The sequence below is a fragment of the Pyxicephalus adspersus genome, chromosome 5 (genome assembly GCF_032062135.1).
Source record: "Pyxicephalus adspersus chromosome 5, UCB_Pads_2.0, whole genome shotgun sequence".
Taxonomy (NCBI): Eukaryota; Metazoa; Chordata; class Amphibia; order Anura; family Pyxicephalidae; genus Pyxicephalus; species Pyxicephalus adspersus.
Genome location: NC_092862.1, coordinates 53,167,149 through 53,179,197, shown reverse-complemented (window position 1 = coordinate 53,179,197; position 12,049 = coordinate 53,167,149). Strand labels below are relative to the sequence as shown.

General features: G+C 37.0%; 1 protein-coding gene across 1 annotated transcript; it reads right to left on the bottom strand.

Moving 5' to 3' along the window:
* Positions 1–1,769: 1,769 nt before the first annotated feature.
* Positions 1,770–11,846, bottom strand: LOC140331995 (uncharacterized). Its single transcript, XM_072413313.1, has 7 exons — positions 11,701–11,846; positions 9,272–9,416; positions 7,887–8,000; positions 5,737–5,881; positions 5,021–5,169; positions 3,854–3,993; positions 1,770–2,212 (listed from the first exon to the last, which is right to left on the bottom strand). The coding sequence occupies exons 1-7, from the start codon at positions 11,801–11,803 to the stop codon at positions 2,019–2,021; spliced, it is 990 nt and encodes a 329-aa protein (XP_072269414.1). The 5' UTR covers positions 11,804–11,846; the 3' UTR covers positions 1,770–2,018.
* Positions 11,847–12,049: the final 203 nt, after the last annotated feature.

The window sequence follows — 12,049 nt, the reverse complement described above, 5'->3', positions numbered from 1 at the left end:
TCTCCTTAAATGGCCAGGATGACCAATCACCTAGCGCCACCTGGCACTGTCTGATTGGAGACTGAGTAAATCCCCTTCAAACTAACTATGTCCCGCCCTAGGGCGAGACAGCCGAGTGCCACGCCCTCGGGGGGTACAAGAGGGACGCATGGTGACACGCGCACCTCTTCCCACAGTACCCCTAGTACTTGCACTACTTTGCTCTTGCAAAGGAGTGCTGGGAGCAGGCACCACAGCCAAAGGGCTGCTGCCTGGCTGAACAGTAATTTGGCCAGGGAGGATCCCTCCGCCTGCAGAGACAGACAAGCTGCGAGCAGAGCAGCAGCCTCGGCCATGCTGCCTGCTACTGCGGCGTCCCCCTCTGTGGCTGGGAACCCCAGGGACACCGCGGGCTCGCAGGGCGGGTAAGTTCCTTACAATATGTATATTTTTTAAATTACGTTTTTGAAAATAATAAATTATAGAATTTGGTTGCTGAAGAATGTAATCCTTTACACAGAGAATTGTTGCGTAATTCACAAAATAGATTTTTTAAAATATTTTTTCCTTTGAAAAAGCAGCATTGTTACCCCAAGAGAAGAGTCCCACTTATTTTAGCATTGGAGTGTTGCCATCTAATCTTTACAGATTGCTGGAAATGCTGTAAAGGATAAAAGTGCAAAACACACAGCCACAGAGAGTATCATTTTACATGATTTCTGGCAGGGCTAACTGTTTTTTTTGCAATTATCAAACAGATATTACAAAACACTTTCCAAACGAAACGAGAACAAATAGGGGAGGAACATCAACCAGACCAGTTGTAGTTTAAAGAACTAGACCAGTATTGGCAGTTTACATAACCTCTCAGTTTATGTCTGCTTTAATAAAACCTCTATGATAAAAATAAATATAGTATTGAATAAAATTTGTGCCAATAGTACATTGTTGACAATTACCTTCTATTTTTATATATGCAGTATATAAAGTTAAATATACATTTATATACTTATTTTTACTTGAAAACTCTTTGACTAAATCTAGGATGCAATTATTCAATAGTGCTAATAAAATTTTGTGAAAAAATACACCCATGAAGTGTTAATTTTAAAACATTTATTTAAAAGGAGGCGGGGGGAATAAAATCACATGGGCTCAGTTTGTATATCTTTTTCCCCCCTTTTTACAGGCTTCTGTATTTATTGTTGGTTATGATGGGTCACTTATTCTTAGAAGATCTTTTGTGCAGAATTGTTGGCGCCAGTAGATGGCGCTGTGTCGTCATGTAAAGTGTGTAACAAACACTTGCAACCTGAGACACAAAGTTTCTTACACACTTTACATGAGGGCACCACACTATATACAGGTATGAACTGAGCATAAACTGAAAATTTTCTAATATCATTTTGAGGGGGATCTCAGTTTATACTCGTGTATTTAGTATTTTAGTCTGGACCACAATTTTTCTTTTTTGTTTTTTAGTAAACAATGCGATTAGCAGTCCATTTCTCCCAGCAGCCTTTTATTTCTAAGGAACAAAGATAAGAAATATGCATTATATAAAAATATACATTCTTTTTTTTAGCATTTCTCTTTTGATGATCAACAGCAGATGAATTTTAATAGCAGTTATTTCAGAAAAAAATCCAAAAGTTTTAATTTTTTTTTAAATAATGTTACACATCAAATAAAACTATGAAAACATACATAGATCTGAACATAAATGAACACAAGCATAAATATACAAAAACCATGACAACGTTGAACCTTTATTAGTTATTAAAAATGTAGGTATGTCTTAGGTAATAAAATTATTCAGGATATAAAAAAGAATATTGCAGGACATCGTAATATCTACAATGCCATTTCAGCCTATTTACGAAGTCAATGCAAAAAAAAAAAAAAAAGGCTCTGTGAAGAAGTTAATCAGATTTCCCCTCTGATAAGTTCTGAGAACAATGTAAACTAGCAGTTGATTTCCATTGTTATTGTCTCTCTTTATAAATGCAAGTGTGCTACTGAAAAATAAAATAGCACTATCATAGCTCATCTCCTTCAATGTCCATGGGGTTGATATGACCATTGGTTTTTGATGTGGTGTGTGATGTATTTACATCAAATTCTTTGTGGAGGTCAGCCTTGTTTTCTGAGATCAAAGGTCTCAATTTATCACAAGAGAAGAGAAGAACAAACCGCAGGAGGCAAAATACAGAGCTTGCTGCAATAATCACAACTGCAAAGATAAATATCCACAACATTAGAAATTAACAATAATTAGTAATAAAACAATTACTGACATTTTATTCAATATATAATATATTATGTCCTGATATATTTCATTTTGGATGAGGTATTAATACCTCCTTCTTCCTTATACTTTAAGATTGTTAGGCATTTTGTACTGCTTGGATTTTTGTTACCTGGATTTGTACAATATGTAAAGGTATAGCTATGAGTTTATTGCTTAATAAAGTTAGGCTTGTCTTTCTATTTTCCTACATTATCTTACTATTATATATGTTACTAAATACAGTCGCTTTCCAGTCCAGCATTTCCACATCTCCATTACATCCTAAATATTTACAGTCAGAGGACTGAAGGTTATTAAAGTTTTCTCTCAGAAGCTCAGCTTACCCTGAAACCCTCCCCAATTGTGATTTGGCAGCCTTCTGATCTCTTCTAATAAAAAAGTGAAGCAGGATAGGTGTCCTTTAAAGTCATTGAGGAGGTTGTTAGTGATCTGTCATATTAAATTGCAGTATATGTATAACACATCTGAATGTCTCACGCTTGTCCATACCCTCCCCATTTAATAGAACAGAACAAGATCAATGGCCTAACCAAACAGCCTGCTTGTACAGCCATCATTCCTAAACTGTCACCTGAAAGAATCAAAACCTATCAGTTTGGGGACAGTGTTTTAATTTTGGATTGTGTATTTAGCATAAACTGAGCTGCTTCAAAACAACTTTAACGAGTTCAGTAATTCTGCTGTGTTACTTTAGTTGTTGCAAAGTGCCTGCAGCTACATAGGTCAGCAATGACTTGTTTTACCATTTATTTTCTGTTTTTTAGCATCTGCAAACACAATAATGTTCATAGCCTGGACACAGATTAACTATGAAAATGAGTGGAGAATAGGCAAAACTGTTAACACAATTTCCATGTGTATGGCCAACTTTGTACTGCAGTTAGCTATTATGATTAATAATTCTTTGTAGCGTCTATTCATAGAACTGTGACTACTGGAAATGCAAAAATGTTTTTTTTTTCATAAAAGTACTGGAGGTTTAACTAAATGTACCAGAAGTGCCAATTTTTCACTATTAACAACGCACTGACTTTGTCATGTTGAAAAAAGTAAGCACACTCCTACATTTACCACCAGATTAGCTGCCAATGTTAAGAACTTTCTGGTGGATACAGGTGGAACAGGTTTTATTCAAACCTCAGATGTGGAGGATCTGGTGTTCTTTTTTAAATGTGTGGTGTCAATCATGGTAAAATTAAAAGAACTGGCATCTATAATCAAGGTTATGGATACCTGTGAGTAATGACAACTAAGCAATGGAGAGATCTGAAATGGCTTAGCCAACCCCTGACTTAAATGCCATTGAAATGTTGTGGAGGGAGGAGATATTTCATGCATGAAAACCCACGTACATCTTACATATACAACTAAAGTAATGTTGTGCGGAGGAGTGGTTAAAAGTTTAATAAATCAAAATCGAAATCTACAATTTCATCTATATCTACACATACTGTTAGAATAAAGATCTAACTTTTGAAATAAGAAAAGGTCAACAGTTATCATGTACCTAAATTCTATATGACTGTACATGGCACATATATGGGAAAGTAATGAGCAACTCACCGTTGATCACATCATTGTCATTTAACTCTGGAGATTCCTGTACTCCAACAAAGACTCCAACTGAAGCAACAATTGCTACTGGGTAAATTGTAAATGTATAGCGTACATATTTATCCAAAATAAAGGTTTCCATCAAAAACCTGTGAAATAGAACATTTAAATATTTGTAAACATGATCTGTAAGTCTATATTTAAAGATGAAAACTGTATAGTACTTAACACTAAACCCTAAAGCTATGCTATGGAAGACACTGATCCTGTAAGTTAAAGTGGAACAAAACTTAAAAAATTAACCAGGCAGGTTCTTTATCGCAGAAGGGATTGGCTTTGTCTCTGGGTAAAAATAAATTACTTGCCTGTTCAAAACCTTTTACTACACTCCCCTCTCCTTGCTCCATTGCTGGTGCCACCATTTTTACCCAGTCCTCTTCCAGGTTAAGATCTTTGGCCATCCAAGTAGAAATGAACAGGTAGGGGTTATTTTTTTTTAGAAGAGGCATAGTTTATCCCTTCTGCAATAAGGAACCTGCCAGTTTTTGAGGGGGATATATAGATATGCTTTAGGAGCTGCATTTGGTAGATGATAACATAAGCAGGCATGTCTGGAAGTTAAGGGGGAACTCAAAACATGTTGCCACTAACATTACCATACAAAAAACTTGCTCTACATGATCAGATTTTTGCTTTGAGATTTACTTTAAAAAAATATATTACAATATTACAGTGAGAGAAGTTTGTGTTGTCAGTAAAGCTGCCATTATAATACACAGCTTTTGTCAAAAGTGTGACGTGTCAAGCTTTTCAGTGATAACTGGGATGTAACAGGAATATACTAATAAGAACAGTCAGTGTTTGTTGTATACAAATTTGTCTGATAAAGTACAATATGGTAAAATATTATTTCAGCTGGGTTGAAAGATTGTAATCATTTGGGTGCTTTGTGACAATTACAAGGACAAAACAGTGCTTGTATCCCTCGGTAAGCTTGGAAGTATTTATCCTCCCCAACTTGCTTGTTCTGATCATTTCCACAAGAGGTCATTGTAGTGCTTTTTTCTTTCCTTCTACTAATACAGGTTTGCAATATATGTTATATAGCAGAAGATGCAACCAAATACCAACAAGATCATATAGTTAACTATGTATGCCGTCATCACAGACTCTTACCAGAATAGGAGAGCAAAGAAAATAAGGGAAAGGACAATGGTGCTGACATTAGGATCTTGTATATGTGCATCATTCTTGAGTACTATTCCAAAATTGATAACTGTTGCAATGGACGTCCATGTGGCATATGTTGCCAATCCGTTATGTACCTATGAAACACAAACACTACTTGTCATTACTGTATTTCTAATATGCATTTTAAATATTCCATAAACAGCATACCCACACTAGTTATATTAGATTTTCATGTACTATTTCAGTATAGTTGACTCTATTTGACTAAACAGAAAGCTGTCCACACATAATACCACCTTAGATGAACTCATAACTATGATGATGATGTACCTAATAATTACTTTGGTAATATATACCTTTATAAAACATACTCATGTAGGCAAAATCTGAAAACTGTAAAATCAGATTGTAATGTGCGGCCAGGTCCACATGCTAAATAACATTTTTTATGACAGAGAAGTGTGTTTCTTCAACAACACAGCCATGGGTGAAAGTGGTAAAGGTTTAAATAGTTAGCAATCACGAGCAGAAAGTCTCTGCACTTCCCAACACTGCTTGTACAGGATTCTTTTGCACCCAAGGCAACAGGTCAAAGTGTCCCCCATGAGCTGTGAACTGCTAGCAACATAGGTATCAGGTTCTGCACTTTCGGTGCCCCCTTTTTTGTTGAAGCATTTACCCCTGAGCCTGACCCTGCTTACCAGGATTCTTATACACCACAGATCGAAACGTTGGTGCTGTAACATCCAAGCTCTGTAACGATAGCATCTCCTGTATGATATGTGAAGCATCAAAAATGCTGTGATTGGGATTAAAGCTAGAAAGGCATTTGCAAATATGAGAAGCCTGTAGGGGAAAAAATTAACAGGTTATACAATTATTTAGGCATATACAATGCTAAAAACTTGTGAAATACTAACATGTGACTATGTGTGCATAAAGCGTAACTTTTTTTCTCTGCTGTGTCCCCCTTCCCCAAGGATCCCCTTTTCTACATCAGGAATGTCAATCTGTTTCTTGCTGTCCGTTCACCAGTGTTTGCACCCTCTGGTCATGTAGGTCCAGCTCTAGGGCCATATCATTGATGCTGCTTAAAAAAAATTGCAGTGGGGCACTGTTAATTTTAGTTGTATCTTCCTATGCAGATGTTTTCCCAAGTTCTTGTGGGATGCATGTACTACATATTCAACCCAATGGTTACCCCAGAAAACAAATGTCATATGCACTACATATGGGTAGGGGTAGGCAAACTCCAGCCTTTAGGCCAGATACGGCCTAGCCAGTAGTCTGTTCTGGCCTAACTTCCCCCTGGTCAGGCAGAGCCATCAGTGCAGGATTCAAAAGAGATTCCGGTGCCTAGTGTGCCTTCTTGACCTCCTAAAATGGCCTAGTAGACAAAAACGTTTGCTGACCCCTGCACTACATGCTTGCATCATAGTGAACAATTGTGTTTTCTGCCTAGATTTAATTATTTTCTTTCTTGTAGAATACCTAAAACATTTCCAATCCGTTTGATAGTTTTCCCTATAAGAAGACCAACATACAACTAGGACTCTCATAATGCTCCTCCAGTGGAATTACAACAACAATTGAATATACTGCTATTTATGCTAAACATTTTCACGCAGCAGCGAGCACTGAGGTCTATTCAACTCCAGCTTTTATTTAAACACGGAATTCATTTTCATCTCCAAGAATGATATGAGCTATTTGTGCAGTTCATTTAAGTAATCTTCAGTGAATGAATTGCAAAGAAATACAATCTGAATGCATTGTAAATTTGTCAGATAAGACGTGCTCAAAACTCTGCATGTCTTGTAAAACTGAACATTTTTTAGCTAAGAGCTCATAGGATTTAAGAATGTGAGAGGTTCCTCAAAGTGCAGAGGTTCCTCAAAGGGTAATGGAGCAAACTTCTGGTAGGTCAGGACTGACACCTTATAAAGATGCATAGCATGCCAACAATTCAGGGATTCTTTTATTAAAATACAGCATGTATATATCATTCTAAAGAAACTAGAACATAAAAGTCTATCCTAAACCATTCTATTCAATCATCTTTCTTGCTAACATTTCTATGCCCATTCCCTGGTCTAAAAAGATTAAAATTATTATGGAATCTACTTACATGTTGCCCTCCCTTGTTCCCATGTGCTCACCCTTTCCTATCAATATAATATATATATATATATATATATATATATATATATATATATATTTATATTATGCCTTATCTTAACAGTGAGGGGGAACTATAGTTCAGAGACAGGGCCTCTTTCCCACATCCTGTCCCCCAAAATAGATATAGGAATTATTGTGGTGGTGGGGGGCTCATCATTAAATCCAGAATCACTCTTTTATTACAGCTTCTCCCTCACCTAGGGGGTGAGTACAGGGGTAAATTAGTTTAAGGTATTCAGTGGATTTGTTGTTGTTCAATGCATATAATGGGCCTGATTTAATAAAGATATCCAAGACTAAAAAGATAGGAGAACCTGGGGCAATCCGGAAAACCTGGAATGGATCTGGTCCAGGATCGAAAACATTTGCCAAATAATAGAAAATGATTTTAAGAAATTAATTCCAGGTTTGCTGGATTACCCAGATTCACCCATGATAGCCTGTCTTCTTTTGTCTTTGTAAGCTTTAAAAAATTATAATAGATTATAAAAATAAATAGACCTTTAGTCTGGAGGGTAAAAAAACCTATCTTAATTCCAGGACATGGAAAAAAATTTAAAAAATCAGGTGCGAAATTCCCACAAAATTTTTCGCAATGCACAACACAACATTACCTATCAGTGTAGTATTATTTATGTAATATTTTATACATTTCAATAATGAAACTTACTCTCTGTCCCACAGGAAGAGCCAGCCAATGTTTATGATGTTGTTAAGTATCCATAAGGCAAAAAATTCAGGAGGATGAATATCTGGTTTAGCATAAATACGACCCATTTTATTCCTGAAGAAAATGTAAAGAGATTATGTATATATAAGTGTATGTAAGATAAATAAAAAGATTTGTAATAATCTAAAATAACTTTGACAACTGCTTCCCCTCCTGGTGTCCCAGGGACATTAGAAAAGAAAAAACCCAAAGTGGGTACATAGATAATTCTAGAAACATGATAGAAATGTTACATTTTTCTCACCCTATTTAAAACTAAAACACATTTGTTTACAGTTAAGCTTTAAGAACAGGGTCTTAAGGTGCGTACACACTTCCAATTTTTATCGTTCCAATCGAACGACGAACGATCGATTGGGCAAAAAATCGTTCGTAAAAAAGTAACCAACGACGCCGACGAATGAGGAAAGTCGCTGGAAACGAACGACCGGCGGATCGGATTGGACGACGATCGTTGAACATCGTTCGTGTGTACGGTCGTTCGTTGATCGTCCACGTTCAGAGCATGCGTGATGAACGAACGTCCGTTCACTTTCCTGTCGTGCACATAGTTCCTCTATCGCTTAAACGATCGTATCTATTGTGTGTACAATATCTACGAACGATCGTGTCGTTACCTCTATGTGCAGGATCGGTGCTATACGATCGTTCGTGTATATCGTGCAGGAACGTTCGTCGTTCGTTTTCCGACGATAATAATTGGAAGTGTGTACGTAGCTTTAGTAATTCCCTAAACCTAAAGTAAACCTTTACAACTTGAGTTGTATATGATGAAGCAAGGTATGAACACAGGATCTCTTTGTGTATGTCAGAATAGTTTAATAAGACAGTGCAAAGTGGAAAGTCTCCCAAACTCAAGGCTGGGGAGCATACACTTTCATCAGTGAAGCTGGGTGATTCAGCAAACCTGGAATGGATCTGGCCCAGCATTCAAAACATTTGCTAGCAAATAGCAAATGACTTTGAAGTAATCCATTCCAGGTTTGCTGGATCATTCAGGTTCACTGATGAAAGCATATCCTCTCCAGACTTGGTGAGTTTTAATAAATCAGGCCCTATGTGTAAAGAGTAATAGCCCATACTCATCCACAAAATTTAGCCTTTCCAAATAATAGTAGTGGGATGAACCATAGGATCAAACTTGTAACTAAAATTACCAACATGAAAACTTGGCTATGGCTACTGGCTATGTAGGCAGCTAAAAAGCCAAAAATAGTGTAACTTGACCCATAACAGCCAATTCTTCCACGAATATCCAGGCTCAACAACTATTCCTAATTTTATCTATAATACATAATTTTACATAATTGCATGTTATCATTTACCGTCTGAACAAAGTGGAGCAGGCATATACAATCCATAGTCCATTCCAAATATAAATTACAGACCAGATGGAAAATGTCCAACCTGCAGGCGTAACATCCAGAGGGTATTTGGCAGAAATGTTGCTAGCTGTTGTTATAAATAAACCTGAAATGTGAATTACACACAATGATCACTAATAACAATTACAGATTATCTTCTTATTCAAAGAAATATCACATAATGACTGCAAATGCAGATAACCAAGAAAGTTAATTAAAGCTGAAGTCTTCTCCACCAACATTTTTTATGTTCAATCATGTTGAGGAAGTATAAACTGTCATACCTGCTTGAAAAAGCTTGTGATGGAAACAAAAATATTTACCCCCCAAATTTTAACATATTTTTGGTATTTATGGCTTATTACTAATTAAGAAAAAGTAAAAAATGGTCTAAAGGTATCATTGCTTGCTCTGGCTCTCCTCAACTTCATTCATTAAGGAGATTGCACTCACCCACAGGATGACTGAAAAATCCTATTGGACAGTGGTCCCCAACCTGAGGTCCACGGCTCTGGTTGGTGCACCCCCCAGCAGGGTCAGGAGAAGGACCCCACTCAGGGCGGTAGTCCTTTTTTTATCAACTTACCTGCTTACCGATGACTCACACTAGCATATCCACTGCATTCTTTTGAATTTAATCATCTGTCCTATGAAGTGTTCTTCCATGATCCGACTCTGCAGGCTGTCAGTGATCCTGTTACTGACACACACTGCATGCTTGCAGAGCTTTAGGCCAGCTCTTTACTATGCTCCTCAATTAACAACCAATTTGCTTAACAACTAAGTTGTTGGAAGGGAATCTGGCTGTTAAAGAATGACTATACTCAAAAACGAAAAAACAAAATAAAAATACACTTACCTTCAATCTCGCAAGGCAGTCCAATCACTCCAGGGGTGTCCAGAATCTGGTACCTCGTCGTCCTGATATCTGGTCCGGAGCCGGCCACCCGGGTGCCACCATCTTTGTCTTCTCCTCAGGTTTTTCATCCTATGTCACCCAACCCAGGTGTGAGATCGGGTGACGTAGGGTGAAAAAAAAATTTACCGATCTCACTGCACATGAGATGAGATCTTTAAATTTTTCTCTTTCAGCAAAAAGGCTTTGTCTGTGCATGTCCGAAGCGCCCAAAAGCCTCTGGGGATGCCTGACGTAGGTATTCCGGGGGGCTTTGCGCTCCAATTCTTGAGGGGCCGGAGCTGCACCCTTTTTTTTGCAACTAAAAAAAATAAATAAACAGCATTTTTAGCCTACATAAAGGGGTTCTCTACTCCTTTCCGTACAGTGACATTTCTGAATACGGTACTCAGTAGGTATGTAGTACGCTTTAAGTGGGGAGCATCTTTATATGCAAAATATACACAATGAGAGTCAATTTGAGTTTCTGTACTTATCAATAAATAAAAGTGGGTCCTGTAAGGGAACATGCAGTTATTCCAACCAGCTGTGTCACAGTTTATCTAAAACTGGTCCTCGTGACAACTATTCAGAACCTTTACAGATTTTTTGCAAATGTTATTTGAATTTTTAAGCAAATTTTCACTAAGGTGAATTTCTCACTAAAATGATATAACTGATCATTTTCTAGATGATTTTTAAATAAGTAATTTTACAACAATTTGACAAAGTTTGAGAAGTGTTTATGTCACCTCACTCACCTCACCTGGTTTACAAATCACTAAAAGAGATTGATTTGTAGCAAAGCACATCGACCCAATGCTGTAGCACTAGAATAACTTCAGCAACATATTGCCAGCATTTCTAGCCAAGAAGAATCGCTAGCGTCAAATTACTGTAAATTGATGGTAATAGTGATTTATAACAATGGTTAACATTATTTTAAAATCTCCTTTCTAATATGTCAGGAAGTATTCCCCTTACTTCCTGCTGTGTTTTAGAAGATGACAAGTAAATAAAACTCCCCCTGGGGGGTACACAGCCAACAATATTTTAAAAACTCAGTCAAACCCTTTAATTTTACCCCGTTACAAATCAGACTACAAAGGAATAGAAAAATAATATCATATTAATGGAATGCTTGGTAATAGTTCCCTAATATTTCCTTGTTATATTCTTGATAACTTCCTATCAACAACAACATACACAACATGGTTAACACATTCTACAAACTATGGGCTTTTCCAGGGGCTTTCCATAAATACTTTTTTTTTTTAAATCTGTTCCTTGAAAACTGGGACAGATGGTATTTAGTTGTTTGTTGCATCTGTTAAGTCTCTTTAAACATGTGCTTGCTACCGGGGCTTGTCGTCTACAATTTTCACCTGCATTTGCTCCAGGAAGTTGTCAGATAATTACACTGTTTTGTTTCGCTTATTATTAAAATAGCCATTTAGCTTCTATTTAAATCTAAACAAACACAAATTGTACTCACCCTTAAGTGCTACGGCAGACATTGCGTTGAATATGACAGTGCAAATATATGAGACGCCTGAGAGGCAGATAAGAGAAGCCAGCAGGATGTTATATGCCCTCATTGTGCCCAGGTTTAAGGTAAAGAGATGACTATAGATGGGCCAGGAATCTTCAGCTGGTTGTTGGGCGCTCTGCTCTTCCTTTTTATACGCAAGCTATGCTGGATTGAACTTATCAATTAGACTTTGTACCTGCGTAGTAATGAGCCTTATGAAACATCAACAATCATTTTCAGTTTATTGCCGGCAATTAGGAACATTTGTGTAACAGAAATGTTTTTGAGACTTAGGTAAGATGATCCTAAAACC

Bases quoted from the DNA above. Each gene is read 5' to 3' on its own strand.
- LOC140331995 (XM_072413313.1), bottom strand. From the start codon at position 11,803: ATGAGGGCATATAACATCCTGCTGGCTTCTCTTATCTGCCTCTCAGGC. The intron at 5,170-5,736 runs GTAAGCAGGGTC...TGTGTTTCATAG, and splicing joins TGTGGTGTATAAGAATCCTG to GTACATAACGGATTGGCAAC. The intron at 3,994-5,020 runs GTAAGAGTCTGT...TCTATTTCACAG, and splicing joins TTCTTTGCTCTCCTATTCTG to GTTTTTGATGGAAACCTTTA.